Source organism: Anastrepha obliqua, chromosome 1 (genome assembly GCF_027943255.1).
Source record: "Anastrepha obliqua isolate idAnaObli1 chromosome 1, idAnaObli1_1.0, whole genome shotgun sequence".
NCBI lineage: Eukaryota > Metazoa > Arthropoda > Insecta > Diptera > Tephritidae > Anastrepha > Anastrepha obliqua.
The window spans coordinates 141,181,815-141,197,981 of record NC_072892.1 but is presented as its reverse complement, the minus strand read 5'-3'; the positions used below and the strand labels follow the sequence as shown (position 1 = coordinate 141,197,981).

Sequence of the window (16,167 nt, the reverse complement as noted above, 5' to 3'; positions counted from 1 at the left end):
GTCCTGTAAGCGTGGTCGTGGTGGTAATTTTCCTGATGTTATTTTCCACTATTAACGGCATACCTTCCTCTTTATAATGAAATAAACATCCGATCATTTATAATAAAAAACAACATTTTTCTTTGAATATCAAAATAACACTTCTTATTGGAAAACCCTTTACTTTCAGAAATCTGTAACGAGCGCTTTAAATCAATCTAAACTGAAAAAAGCTAAAGATTATTGAAAATTTACTCATTTCTTTTGCAGGCAAATAAACCAAAAACATTGGAGCTTGTGACGGATTCTGGAACTAGAAATTGGATAAGATTTTAAACGTATACATTGAGTCATAAGACTCCCCCGAGATATGCTAAATAAATATATAATATAAACTTTCTATATTACACTAACACAGATTCTCTTCATACTTTTCAGTTGTAAAAAGGTGAATGCTCAAGGGTTATGATAAGCTTAGAAGATTTACCACGCCTGGAGTCTTTATCTCCGGTTAAAGACATTGAGGCATATCATATGACGATACTGGAGACTAAGGAACCCGATAAGGAGTCGGTAGGGGATGGTGATGGCAAAGAGAATCATGCATGGCCAGGCCGTGGTTGTCGCTACATTAATCAGGTAAGTGCTTTGTTTGTCAAAATCAAATAAGTAGATACATGTGTGTATGTATAAGTATGCACTTATACAGGGTGGTCCATATAGGATTTTTCGTTTAAATAATATGTTATTTTGACTGTGGCAGTTCTTTCCCGCTGCATATCTTGAGAGAAAGTCAGTAGCATATCTCCGCGGAACTAATTGAATCGCTTTACGCTTGAATATTGGAAAATATTGATGAATTATTTCCAAAGTCAATGCACTGTAGCCCAGACAGGCGCCAAAATCATATTTTCTGACAGATCATATTTTCATCTCGGTGGCTTTCTTAATAAGCAAAACTGGCGCATCTGAAAATCGGAAAGCCTGCATGTGATCGTCGAGAAGCCAACGTTGCACCTTCAGAGAGTAACAATTGGGGGCGGGGCTTGAAGCGGCGATATTATAAGCCCATTTTTCTTTGAAAATGCTTCTAGAAACGCCATTTCAATCAGCGGTGAATGTTATAGAGGCAACGATTTCCGGTGACCGGAAATTCAATACATAGACATGGACGATCTTTCGCTTCAGCAAGATTGCGTGTCATGCCACACAGTCCATGCCGCAATCGATCTTTTGCTCACCAAGTTCGGTATTCGTGCTATCAGCCGTCGCGGCGATGTCAATGGGCCACCTCCGAGCTGCGATTTGACGCCGTTGGCCTTTTTTGTGCCGTCAAAGACCAATTTTATGCTAATAACACAGTCCTGCGAGGGTGAGTTTCTAGAATCGCTGTACTTGTTTCTTGTAGTTTTTTAAGCGCTGAAAACGAATCTGACCTTCAAAATGCTCCATCACGTCAGGATTTTTGGTAAATGAAGCCTAAAAGGTCAAAAAATGGCCATTTTAGCCATTTTTGATAATTTTTTTGGGGATAGAAAATTTTTTCTTTTCAATTTTCGACGAAAGGGTCGCATAGTACAACTCTTTAGCTTTAAAACCCATTTTTTTAAATTATTGTACGATTTTTAAAAAAAAAGTTATGACATTTTGAAATTAACAGTTTCAGTTACGCCAATAGACGTTATACCCAACGTATACGTAACTGAAACTGTTAATTTCAAAATGTCATAACTTTTTTTTAAAAAATCGTACAATAATTTTAAAAAATGGATTTTAAAGTTAAAGAGTTGTACTATGCGACCTTTTCGTCGAAAATTGAAAAAAAAAAATTTCTTTCCCAAAAAAAATTATCAAAAATTGCTAAAATGGCCATTTTTTGACCTTTTAGGCTTCATTTACCAAAAATCCTGACGTGATGGAGCATTTTGAAGGTCAGATTCGTTTTCAGCGCATAAAGAACTACAAGAAAGAAGTACAGCCATTCTAGAAACTGAAAAAAGTTAAATTTCGCAGGCCTGTGTAATTCATTAACGATCCAGTCCCTTAAGGTGAATATGGAGAAAGCCATTTGTGGGGTAAAGACAGAAACCCGCACCAGGTTCTTGGGAAAGTTGGATAAAAGTATGCGCCAAGCAAGCCGAGAATGAGCAAGAAGGAGCCGAGCAAGCCAGATGAATAAAAGCGTTTTTTTTTTATAAATAATGGGAATGTTTGGTTTTTCGATTGGGTTTTGTTTATTTTTTTTTAGAATTTTTGAAAATAACTCTCTACATGGACCACCCTTTATTTACTTAATCTTATCTGTGGTTACAAGCAATAACCGGTCAAGTCAAAAGTCCTGAGTTCAAGAAAAAGTAGGTGGCGCAAAATTAATTACCTTATCGGATGATAGGGAAGATGGCAAATGGCGTCGCAAGTCAATCATATTTGGCTTTTATGAACTAGAGAGAGCTGCAGTATACAAGCAGACAAGCAATGGAGTGCGTAAAGGTTGGAATAAATATTTAGAGCACTCAAAATATCTTTTTTGGTAAAAAAAAAAATTTTTTTAAAGAAAAATTTTGTAAAAAAAAAAAATTTGTAAAAAAATTTTGTAAAAAAAGTTTTGTAAAAAAAAATTTTGTAAAAAAAAATTTTGTAAAAAAAATTTTTTGTATATTACAAAAACAAATTTTCAAAAACAAAATTAGATGACTAATTTTGTAAAAAAGTTTTGTAAAAAAAAATTTTGTAAAAAAAATTTTTTTTGTTAAAAAAACAAATTTTCAAAAAACAAAATTAGATGATTAATTTTGCGCCACCTTGTAATTATGTTATAATATATTTTAGAAGAATATATATTTTTGTTAATTCGTGTCCTTAGTCGGATATAAATCCGAGTCGTTCCGGTACATTAGACTGTCGTGGGAACGTCGACTTATGCGGTTATTGCTAACAACTACAGCTGGTTATACAATATGTACATACACGTACACGAATCTCTGTATTTGACTATAAATAATTATATAAAATATTATTGTTATTTATTATACCTATTAGAGAAATATAAAATATTGCACTAACAATTTTAACACACTGGCGGCCAATGCAGCATTCAGTGTTTTTGCACTTAAGTGGTACGGATTTGGTAGTGTTGATTAAGTTGATGCTAATTTTACAATGCTTTGTGTAGATCTATAATATAATATAATAATGTAATATAAAAAAGATTCCTACAAATATGAAGAGTCAAGTTGTTTGCAAAATTTGGTTGAGAAACTCTTATGATATTTAATAGTGTCTAGCTTATCAAGAGTGTACTATATATGTGTATTATATTTATATATGTCTGTATGTATATGCACAAATGTATTTATAACAAAAAATGTATATAATTAATATTAAATGTAATTTATCTAAAATATGTGTGTAAGTAATAAGCTGTGAAAATTAAATTTTGCTTTTGTAAGGGGTGGACAGCGGATAGACATAAATGCTCCAGTCACCAGCGAGAGAGACAGAGTGTTAACAGAGTAGAGAGTGTATTTGTGTTAGAGACGGAGTAGCTTAATTAAGTTAAGAAATCGAACATATAAAACAGTTTTTAATATCTATGAGACTATTTTCATTTGACTGAGAATTTTATGGCATTAAATATTGAATATTACTAAACATTTCAAATATGATTTCGGGCTTGTGTTCAGCGCCACCAGCGCATATGTATGTGAATTGCCAAACCAAACTGACCTCAAAACAACCGATAACTATGAAAGCGGCTGTCGTAAAACACAGTTTTGCCAATTAAAAGTTCTCTGTTTCAACTTTTATTTATAAGTTTACTAACTACCCGACCCGAAACTCAGCATATTTATTACTTATCAATTTTGTATTATTTAACGCGAATTATCAAAAATGTCTACAATGGCAGTTGAAATTATTATTTAACTTTGTTTAGAAGTCGAAAGGCTTTACACATGTTTTCGATCCTGATACAAATGTTTATTTATGCCCCTATGGCTATTTACATGCAATCATTTTCCAAACAAAATTTAAAATTCTTTTTGTCAATCTGTTTTTCTTTATGCTGCGAGTACAGGCTAATCTTCTAAATGACTGTACCGATTTTATTGGGACTTTCATTCGCTAGTAGAAGTCCCGCTAGGGCATATTATAGGCTGTTTTATTAGTCTTTATGTTCAACTTTAGTCGATATATTATGACAAATTATCGTGTGCTTATATAGCTGGAATCCTGGCGTGTCACAAAGTGGCTTCGGCATAGCAGCTGATTTTCGTTTTTTACTTGCGATTTGGTGGTTCGAATCTCAAAGAGATTTGCTTCTTCTTATTTGCTGTTGGTTCATATTCTCATTGAAATTTTGACATGCAAACCACCGAATTGCAATAAAAAAGTGCATGTAAATGCAAGGTAAATGTTGCTCTACCGAATTTTCGTTTCAATCCGAATGAAATTTTGCATACAAACATATGCACATTATCACCTCATATTTGAAAGCGACCTTAGTGCCGATTTACATACGGAGACATCTGGAAGGGAGACATTGGAAATTGTCTTTTGAACGTTCGTCGACAATTTCTTAAATATTTCAATGAAGAATGCAAACTGGTTAAATATTAATAATTTTTTTTTTTATTTATTATACATACAAAAAAGTATATATAAATTTTTGTTCTAGAATGAAAAAAACAATTTAATTAAAAATACTTGATGTATAAATAATTAACTTAAAATTAACTTGAGTATTTAGAAAGGGGAGAAAAAATTAGAATTCAACATAAATATCCCCATAAGTTTTTTAAATTATACCTGCTCTACTAGCAAAAAGTATCCTTTATTTTCCAAGCTGCGTACCGATGTTTGTTGTCATTGATTTCTTCTATTTGATTAAAAACCAACAGAGAACTCAGAACTGTCTCCCACAAAAGAAGAAAACGAATGAAGTAACTGTCAAAAATCGTTTTGCACTCTACTTTAATGATGCTCAAGCTCACCAACGTAAACGTACGTCCGTATCAGCTGACACGATGAAACTAATGAGAGCCCCATGAAAATGAATTCTCACCGCCGTACCGTTCCGTAGTATCGTAGATCGTGGTGTCATCGTGTCAGCTGATACGAGCGTACGGGCGTACGTTGACGCTGGTGAGTGTGAGCACCATGAGACTGAAAATACGAATAGGAAGCACAAAGTGTGTCGCCAGTGCGGGAGACAAAATCCCCTCTCCACTCATCTAACACCCCTCTACGTCTCGACCGTCGAAACAACATGTTTCCTGGGCCTACCTTGAGTTAGACGAAGACGACTGGTGATATACACTATACTGACAGGGCTTGTATTACTGCTACAAAAACAACAAAATGGCCTCTCTCTCTCTTCTCCGTCCATCCTTCTCACACGAATGTTTCCCTATATAAATGGGCACTTAGTAAAACTTTTCTTAATAACCATAAAAAAACGGAAGAAGCTGAAAAAATTTAATTTTTTTGTTCACTTTTATGAAATATGCAATATTGAAGAATATGAACGCGCATTAAGGTAATGATTACATATTAGAGAGTTTGACGTACTCTTTAAAAATATTAAAAATTTAAAAATTAAAAATATTAAATTTTAAGTACTATTTAGTATTTGTACTATTTAAAAAAATGTGTAAATGCCACACTGGCATGCTTATAACTCCACCATCGCTCTCTGTTTCCAATTCGTAGTGCTTTCCAACAGTGACGAGCTTTTATCTTTACAATAAATTTCAACACACCCATCGTGGTGAATAAGTTCAACGAAACAAAATGGCAAAAGTAAACGTAAAAAATTCGTATGACAACGAGTTGTAGTTGTTGTGTGTGTTCAGTTCAATGAAGAATCTAGTAAAATTAACACAAAATTTATGCGTCTGTTGCTAGTTAATGTGAAGTGAAGAAATGTAAACGGAAAAGAAAATTAAGCATAAGAAAGGAAAACGAATTAATTTCCATTGCTCAAACAAAGCGATAATCCGTAAAAGTAAGCGATAAAGTATTTATAAACGTTTTAAAACTGGAATTGCACGCCATTGCGGCATTTTTATTTAGTGAGTGTGTGAAGTTAATTTGTGATACGAAAACATTGTCGTCGACGGGCGAACGAGCGAAGTTACGAGGCAGCGAACGACAAGAAAAACGTGCAAAGTGCAGGCAAATCAAGTTTTGCGGTTTACGATCTACATATGTACTTCTGACAAATAAAATTATGATGGCGTTGCAGATTATCAATTTTCTAGTGTAAAAATGTTTTTATACGCGAATGGCATGGCGTAAATAAAATGAAATTCAGGGCTGTCTGCCATGCCGCTGCGACTTTGTTGGCTACATTTTCTCTTGTGAATGCAATTAGAGCGGGAATAGTGCGCTGGTCAAAAATTATGAATTTATCGTACATAGAAAAGAAAGTATGTAGCCCAGGAAAGTGTAAGCAACACGCAAAGAAAGGAAACATATTGGTGAAAAGTGCTGCTGTTTTACCTATAAAAATGGAAGTGAACAAGTGCAATAGTAGCAGCAGCTGGTATTGTATGTGCGCGTAACTCAGCGCTTGCTTCTGTTGGCATTTGATTGCATGCAGTGCAGTGAAGTTTTTTTGCTGCGTCATAATGACAATAATTGTTCATGGTTGACCGGCCCTTAAATGCAACTCAGAGAGCGTCTAAAGTATGTTCTCAGTGCAGCTCCGACACGAATGCAAGTTGAAAGGAAAACGTCATAGTTTTTGCCCACACTTTGTTTTATGTATTTCACAACAATCTTGCTTGAATTATGATTGCATAGATATTTCTCGATGTAGTTGCAATTGTTGCGTGTGTGTGTGTTTTGTCTACTTACAAATACTAAAAGAAATTTAAATTAATTCTACCAGACATAAGTGCGAGAAATCGTGTTTGCTTTAAAGTTGTATTATTGCTGCTTCTGCTTTCGACGCTTGGATTTTGTGTATTTCTTCTATTAACCAAATCGGCAAAAGATGATCTCTGGACTTGACCCATTTGATGCGCTCTCTCTTTTATTATTGTTATTATTTTGGTCCCTCTATTGGGAAAATACGCCTACCTGCTTTGTTGTGGTCTAAGTCGATTGGGCCTTTTGTTGCAACAGTGTTGCCAACGCACGTGTAACAATGTAAGAAGGGGATATACCAGTGCTAGCAGCGACCCGAAATAAATCCTATTTTGTTTTGATTATTTAATGTTGAAGTGTCAAAAAACAAAAAATTCAAAAAAAAGAAGTGTTGAGAAAACGGCTTCATGGTTTTCAATTTACTATGCCTGCCTACGTAAGGGGAAAATATATTTTCATCTGATGCGGTACTGCTAATAGATATCGCTATGCATTTTTTACACGGCATAAAAGAAGAGTTTGCGGTAATTTCTGTATACTTATCTAAATTGAATTTATTCATTATTGTTTTTTGTAATGAAAAGTGTAAAATTTTTCAATATAGAGTTTGAGGATGTTTGTTTACTTAGTTTACCTTCAACGAACTTCATTTGTATGTACACACGTGAGCAAAATAATAGGAGCACGACGTAATACCAAGTTTTGACTTTTAAAAAATTTTTATTTTTTTATTTTCTTATTATTATTTTTTTCCCCCTTTTTATTTCTTTTTATTTTTTTTCTTTTAATTTTTTTTTCCTGTTTTTTCTTTTAATTTTTCTTTCTTTTAATTTTTAATTTTTTGTTCTTTTAATTTTTTTTTATTAATATATTTTTCTTTTTATTTTTTATTTATTTTTTTTTAATTTTATTTTTTTATTATTTTTCTTTTCATTTTTATTATTATTTTTTCTTTTTATTTAATTTTTTTTTATATATGTTTTATAAAAGTATACAACAAACACAAAATTTAGCTAATGGAAAAATCTTAGCTAAATAAAAAAACAATTCATTGCAATTTTTAATTATAATCTTAGAAATGTTCAAGGGGTGTAGTTTTATGGCTTATTCAATTTTATGATAATGGTGTGAAAATTTGCAGTTGCTAAACAACCGCTTTGATGCTTGACAACATTTTGCATAGCCAGGAAACGGAAATAAGAGCCAAAAACTAGGCACAAAAAAACACCAAAAAAGTTGGGACCAAAAAACGCCCCAAACAGTAGACACCAAGGAAATATAACAAAAAGTAGGCACCAAAAATATATTTCCTACAAGTTTGCACCAATAAACAAGCGCCAAAAAGTAGGCAGTGTTATTTCTCACTATAAATTAGCAACCACAAGGAAAAACTCAGGAAAAATAGCCCAAAAGTGGATTTAAGATATATAAAAGGTATAGCTCTCTCTCTCCTTTTCCTATACGTTATATCTTTTCTCTCTCGCGGAACGAAAATGCCCAAAAAGTTGCATGACCTTCAAATTTTACTCTCCATTATCGCCCGATCGTCGACGCCTAACAAGTTTCACTTCAAGAATTTAATAAAGGGTGTTTTTTTTAGAGGTTAGGTTTTCAAGATGAAATAAAACGTATATAATTTAATGTTATGGTCAAGAATTTAGCTTTATTATAAAGATAAGGGTTTGCCATTATGTTTTAAAAATGATTTCGCGCAAGTGGCCGCCGCGGCTGGCTCGAATAAATTCCAGCCGAGAGGCCCAATTTTCGACCACTTTTTGCAGCAATTGGGGCCGTATGTCAGCAATAACGCGCCGAATATTCTCTTCCAAGACGTCAATCGTCTCGGGCTTATCTGCGTAGACAAGCGACTTCACATAGCCCCACAAGAAATAGTCCAGCGGTGTTATATCGCACGATCTTGGAGGCCACGCCACAGGTCCACGGCGCGAGATAATGCGCTCACCAAAAGTTTCCTTCAATAAATCGATTGTTGCGTTGGCTGTATGGCATGTAGCGTCGTCTTGTTGGAACCAAAGGTCGTCCACATCAACATCGTCCAATTCAGGCACGAAAAAGTCATTAATCATGGCTCTATAGCGCTCTCCATTGACTGTAACATTATGGCCGGCTTCATTTTTAAAGAAATATGGACCAATGATTCCCTCTGCCCATAAGAGCACACCAAACAGTGACTTTTTGAGGATGTAACGGCGTCTCAGCAATGGCTTGTGGATTATGTTCACTCCAAATGCGACAATTTTGCTTATTGACATACCCATTCAACCAAAAGTGAGCTTCATCGCTGAACAAAATTTTCTTCGATGCGTCGCGCGAACCGAACCATTATTTTCGTAATAAATTTTCACGATTTGCAAACGTTCTTCAGGTGTAAGTCTATTCATTATGAAATGGCAAACCAAACTGAGCATAAATCAAGTGACAGCTGTCAAAAAGACCATCTACGAAAAAAGTAGTGCCAACTTGAAAACCTAACCTCTTAAAGAAACACCCTTTACAAAAAAAATTGTTAAAACTTGGGAATACATCGTCTTCCTATTATTTCTATATATGGTTGGTATGTGGCTAGGTACATACAACCCGCGATAAATGATAGCAAATCTACATTTGGATCAGTTTAGAAAACTTTTTTTTTCTATGTACATACTTTTTTTTTATTTTGTAAAGTTAATTTTTTTTAATCTTCATTATTTTTTATTACTGTTAATTATTTCTTAATTTTTTTTATATTTATTTATAAATGTTAAATGTTGTAATTTTTTTAACGTTCTAACATTTTTAAATGTTTATTGCGTCTTTTAATGTTGATTATTTGCTTTTTTGTGTTCATTTTTGTTTTTTATTGTTCATTATTTATTTTTATTTTCTTTATTATTTTTTAAAGTTCATTATTTTTTGTTTACGTTCGTTATTAAATTTTTATTGCTATTTATTTTTATTTCATGAACATTATTTTTTCATAATTTTTTTACATATTTTTTTGTCTTTTTTTCGATATTTGTTTCTTATTTTATTTTATTTTAATGTTAATCATTTTTTTTAATGTTAATAATTTTTTTTAATGTTAATAATTATTTTTTTAATGTTTATTATTTTTTTAATGCTCTTTTTTTAGTTTCATATGCATTATTTTTTCATAATTTTGTTAAATATTCACTTTTTTCGTTATTTGTTTTTGTTGTTTTAGTTACAATTTTTTTTAAGTTCATTATATTATTTTATTTTTTAATGTTCATTATTTTTTTATGCTCATTATTTTTTTTTAGTTTCATTATATTTTTCATGCTCTTTATTTTCGTTTCATGTGCATTACTTTTTCACAATTTTCATTAGTTTTTTATTTATTTGTTATTTTAATTATTATTTTTTTAATCTTCAGTTTTTATGTTCACTATGTTTTTTTTGTGTTCATTATTTTTTTTTAAGGCACCTTATTTTTTTTTGTTGATTTTATATTTTTTAACAAACAAAAACAATTTCTCTTACAAACACCATACAAATCCAAGTTTCAAACTTTATATAAAATGAGAAAAATTCCACAAGCGTTTCATCACAATTCCGCGGTTTTTAGTTATAATTGAAAAACATATAAATAACTCGTTTTCGATAAACAAACAAATATCTATCCGCTTTTCAAATCAGCTGATCGATCAATTTGTTCGTGACTAAGTCAATTTTGCTAGGTAAGCCCTCAATTTAACTACGTAGTTGGGGTGACGTGATGCACTGCTTGCCTCCAGGTATATTTACAATTAGCTTGACTTGGCTTTGTTTCACTTTCTCAACTTCAAAAAAGTGTATTTTTTTTAATAAATTGGTACCATAAAAATTAGAAACGTGATTTCTGTCAGATAGCTAACACGGCGGATAAGAAACAAGCTTCTAAAAATTATTGTATCCTGATCGAAAGAGACGTTTCGAGTTTTATGTTTGTAAATATGAAGCAATATCGCGCATAGAAGAACATATTTGTTTTACTATGATTTAGCGAAGATTTAAAAAAATTATTATTGATTAATAATTTCCCTTGTAGCAATTTTGCGCTTAATTCCTTTGTAATTTTTAAGTCTCGAGAAATTTACCTGCACCTGGTAAAGCAATCTAGCAGGATATTTAACACCTATTACAAAAATTAAAAATTATTAAAACGTAAATAGATGAGTAGTTTGCATATATGTATGTATAGCACTCCAACGAACTTTGTATATAATCACAAGCCCACATGCAGGGTAACCCGGCATGCGCATGAGCGTCTGTTGTAACTTTGCTGTCGAGTACTACCTGTATGCTGTCACTTGACTTTCTCCATTACTATACTCGGATTTCGCTTGCACACTTTTTACGAATTAATTCGTATATTACTCACGGCAATAAATATTTATCAATAAATTAAGAAAATTGTTACGGGTACTCTAACTCGTAATTATAAGATAAGAATTGTAATATGTAATATATACATAACTCAATTGTTTCTAAAGTCAATTGGGCGATTATTGCTCCAGATTACAGAGTTATATAAACAGAAATTAAGCCTTGAAGAGTCGTTTTGCCCCATGATAATGTCTAACCAAGCCAAAACTTCACCATGTGCGCCTCGGCATTTCGGGCACCGCTTAACGGCAGAAAGGGATAGAGCACCGCATAATACATATGTATGTATGTATGCATACATGTTTTACAAGAGTAACACTGGCAGTATCGTTATCAAAACAAAAATTCAAACTGCGTCGGAATAGGCAAGATCGGCAGGGAGTATTCGTTCACGCACAGTGCTACTCAGTTAGTTAGCCAATTTCACGTGTCTCTCTTCTGACACAACACTTCGGCAACCTCAATAGCCAAATAGAGAGTAAGAAAAAATAAACAAAAAATGAAAGAGGCTACACGCCAACACTCCTTTTCTAAGCGTTCGATTACTAAACAAACCAATGCGTACATACTTACATATCTAAGCTGATGAATAACCTACCCACTAAGCTCACTCGTTTTCCATGCCGCGTATTTTGCAGAGAACAAAGAAATCAACATTGCGCATCAACAACAACTAAAATACAACAGTGATGTTGATACTTGAAATGCATTTGTAGTAGCAGCAATAGCAATAACAACGTATGAATTAAGTTGAGTTGTGTGCGAATATGTACGAATATGTATGTATGCGCGGGTAGTGATTCATGCGAATACGAAAAATGTTGTACCAATGTCGGCAATGGTATCGTAATGCTACGAATAGCCAACGATTGCGTGCATGTGAATTTGTGAAAAATTTTAAAGCGCATATAGCAAACAGAAAGTCAGTCGGCGCGGTAAACGCATTTGCCGTTGCAGAGCTAAACCAATAAAAGTTTGCGAAATATTAAAATATTCTGATTAAGACAACAAAGCAGTGCAAGTGGTAAAGTGGAAGCAGCAAAAATAATAGCATTTAAATCAAACAAACAAAAAATACACACATCTACATATGTCTGTATATGCGCACATACATTCATACATAGTTACTAATATTTATACTTATTTCTATGTTTTCCTGTTGAATTGTGAGGCTTTATTTCATCGTTTTTTTGTTTGTTTTTTGTGTATGTGTGGGCAGACGTTAAGTCTAGTGCTTGCTGTAAAAATTACTTGACAAACCAACAAAATAATTAATAACAGCACTTCTAACTCGGTACTTAATCGCAGAAAGTCAAATACAAAAAATACAAATACAAAAGGTAAACGGTAAACGGTAAATACGCGAGAGTGCGGATTCTCATTTTCGTTAATTTTTATTTAAAATTAAAAAAAAAAAACAAAAAAAAACAACCTCAGTGAAATTCTTAAAGTGAATTAAAATACATTAAACAAATAGTGCCCCTGTCCATTAGGACTGGAAAGTGTGAGTGCAAATATGTAAATGGAAATCCCATTACTCGCCGCCGTTCTTCTGTTCTGAAATACATACATACATACATACATAAATTACTTAGAATAATTGCCAAACCAACACCATTTTTCAACAGCCACAACAAAATCAACAAGCAATTACTGAACATATGTATGTATGTGTAACGGTGATACCCTAGTGTTTTAAAATGTCTCCTATTCCAACAGAGGAGACACATGCGGTGCCTTCACCAGCGCCCAATCGTATTTGTTAGCTCTTGTTTGTGTTTGCTTTTTAGTACATATATTTTCACTTTTTTTATTCTCTCTATTTGGTCTATAAAAAGACTTCATTCTATTGTTTCGCCACACTTTTATCATTCTTTATCTAAGTGAAAGTACGTCGGCCAAGTTCAAGGACACGCACGTAGAGCGCGAGATATAGTAACAACAAGAACAACGAGTAAGTGCACATTGCTTGAAAATTAGTGACGCACTAGGCAATATCACGTTAATACAAAATATTCATCACAACAATAATAACAACAACAAAATCTCTGTCATAAATCGCCATAACTTCGATTTTGGAATTTTCGCCGGACAGTGACCCAAAAACAACATAAAATTAAATTCTCATCCACCCCCAGCCTCCTGCACTTTCCAACAACCCCTTGACACACACACACAAACAACAACGAAAAATAAAGAAGTGTACACTAATAAAGTAATTTTGTGCACGTATGCGAGCGCTGATTATGAGTTTATATATCGAGTAAAAGAACTTTTATGAGAGTAAATTTTGTGGGTTGTGTGGGTGTTTGTGCAGCTCCCACGTGGACGTAAAGTAAGTGAGGGCAGACAGAACTCAACACAGGATCATTCAACTAATAAAACAACAGAAAGCGCAACAATAACAAGAATTTTATTCCTTTGGAAAAATAAAGACACCTTAACACACACACACATTCACACTCTGTCGACGCCAAGGAGCGCCGCACACCAGTCATTGGTGCAATTGGCAGTCAATCGTCTTTGCTTTGCAAAAAACCGAAACTCTGCTAGTAGGGGTTAGCAGCTGCAGGGCAAGCAAATTGCGTCGCAATACTTTTGCTCTCACGAGTGTTGAGACGGTCGGTGCAAATATAGTAAACGCGAAAAAAGCCCGAAAAGGTGAGTGAACGACATGTCTCTGTAGAATGCCTGTAACTGCGAACTTTGCAGAGCATTCATATGTATGTTGTGTGTTTATTCTGCATTTGTTGTTGTTTACGCATAAAGCACCCACGCGGTATTGTTAAAATGCCATCATCTACATACATATACATATGCTAACATCTTTAAATAGTACATATGTATATACATATGTACATATACAGTAGGTTCTGTTTTTATGCGGTAGATACGTTCCGCAAGAAAGAGCATAAAAAAAAACAGCATAAAAAAAGCTACTAGTTCTATAGTAAAACTATAGATACGTTTCAAATGCTAAAACCGCATAAATCTGAAATAATGTAATAAAATCGCATAAAAAAGGGCACTAGTCCCATATTATAACTATAGATACGTTCCATAGACCGCATGAATCTGAAATAATTAAATAAAATCGCATAAACAAAATATTGTATTTTTGAAAATTATATCTTTATTTAAGAAACGTCAGAATCGAAAAATAAATTTAAGTCAGAAATAGAATCAGACAATACCCATATGTTGCGCGTTCGTTTAGGATTTGGCGTAAAATCACTTTCGTCACTTTAGGAAATGTACACGTCTGATCTAGATAGTTATGCAGGCGGTTCCATACTTGTAGGGTTAGCATTTCTGATGTAATCTGTGATGAGTTTTTGCTTAGTTGGTTTAGAATCTTGTTTATATGTACAATTCCCGATAGGTCGACATGCATTTTGTAATTTAAAAAAAAACCGCACTATTTCAAAACCGCATAAAAAAAAGCCGCATAAAAACAGAACCTACTGTATACAGAATATAACAAAATTAAATTCCTCAGTGTAATTATAAGAATCAATATAACATCATCGATTATTTTTCGTAATTTTTAGGGGAGTTAAGGTTTTTCGGTGTATGCAGTTTTATCACGTCTGGACACATTTGTAGATTTTTATGCATTTAAACAACATACATACATACATCCATATATACATATTTACTGTTCTCCATTACATGCTGATGCTCTGTATTCAGCCGAAAAAAATTTAGATAAGCTTCCGTTGAATGCACTTATTTTTTTTTTATCTTCGAACTTGCACTTATTTTTTTTTTATCTTTTAATGAAAAAAGAAAATAAATAAATATATCAAAAGCTCGCAGAAAGAAAATCTACTCACTCCAAAATATTACTAAACTAGAGAATATGGCATAATTTTAAAAAGAACTTCCCTACCGCAGGATACCACAAAAAGCTTTAAAGCGCGCGGAATAAAAAGTAGCACACCTAGGAGACCACATATGAGACAACATTAGGCTTCATATTGACTTTATTGCTCTAAGTTAAAATTTTTGTAATTTTTTTAAATCACAATTCAAAAGTAATATAGGTTTCAAGAATTTTGTGCGGGAACTTGCCTTATAGAAATGCGTCAGTGATGACTAAAGAAAAAAGGAATTTAGTATCTATAGGGTCCGCCATATAACTTTACGGAATTAAAAATGCTATAAAAGAGAAACTACTCAATATTTTTCCAAACTGTTTTTTTTTATTTTGAAGTACAATTCTTCCGGTTAATGATGGAACACAACTTCATTCATATGGCTGCCTCGGCTAGCCATGCACCATCCCATACGATCGGTCCAATTTTTCAACACATTTTCGATTGTATGCGGCTATATTTCAGCTATGACATCGCGTATGTTGGCCTTCAGTGCATCAATTGTTGCTGGTTTGTTGGCATAACACTGGTCTTTGACGGCACCCCAAAGATAATAATCTAACGGCGTCAAATCGCAGCTCCGAGGCGGCCAAACGATATCAGAACGCACATACGCTTCATGGGGTGCTTTGCTTCTTCCCATTGCCGTACGTAATTTTCGTACACATTCTGCAACATTACCATGATTTTCAAAGTAATGTCGCAATATTTCCCAGCGTTCTTTGAGCGTATACACAACCATTTTCGTTCAGCGGAAGAATAAAACTAAATTTCTGTCAAATCAGATGACAGCTAAGTGTTACCATTCTTCAAATAATACCTAGTTCAAATCCGTAACGATAGATGGCGGGCCCTATATAAGCAGCATGAACACATTTAGACGCGAAATTCAGAGAGAGGTTTATCCTTGCTGTGTTGGGATTGAGTCATTTGAATAAATAAATAAGCAATTAGTCGGCCGGTTCCGAATTATGCTGCGCGCGTCTAGTCGCCTAGCACTAGTGATTGGCCGTGGACAAAACTCTAGACCTGTCAAAATACTGCTATCAGA

General features: G+C 33.5%; 1 protein-coding gene across 8 annotated transcripts in view; it reads left to right on the top strand.

Moving 5' to 3' along the window:
- Positions 1-16,167, top strand: part of LOC129236335 (segmentation protein cap'n'collar) — a 255,187-nt gene that overhangs the window by 33,601 nt on the left and 205,419 nt on the right. For 2 of the 8 annotated variants that reach the window (XM_054870671.1, XM_054870666.1), the window contains exons 1-2: positions 5,832-5,983; positions 13,123-13,899. Coding sequence is in view for 2 of the 8 variants with exons in the window: in XM_054870672.1 (XP_054726647.1) it covers positions 445-618 (174 nt within the window). In the remaining 6 variants the exon portion in view is untranslated. Of the gene's footprint in view, positions 1-249; positions 318-417; positions 619-5,831; positions 5,984-12,192; positions 12,263-12,457; positions 12,579-13,076; positions 13,900-16,167 lie in introns of those variants that run through there. The other 6 variants (XM_054870668.1, XM_054870672.1, XM_054870667.1 and 3 more) reach the window with 6 other exon arrangements.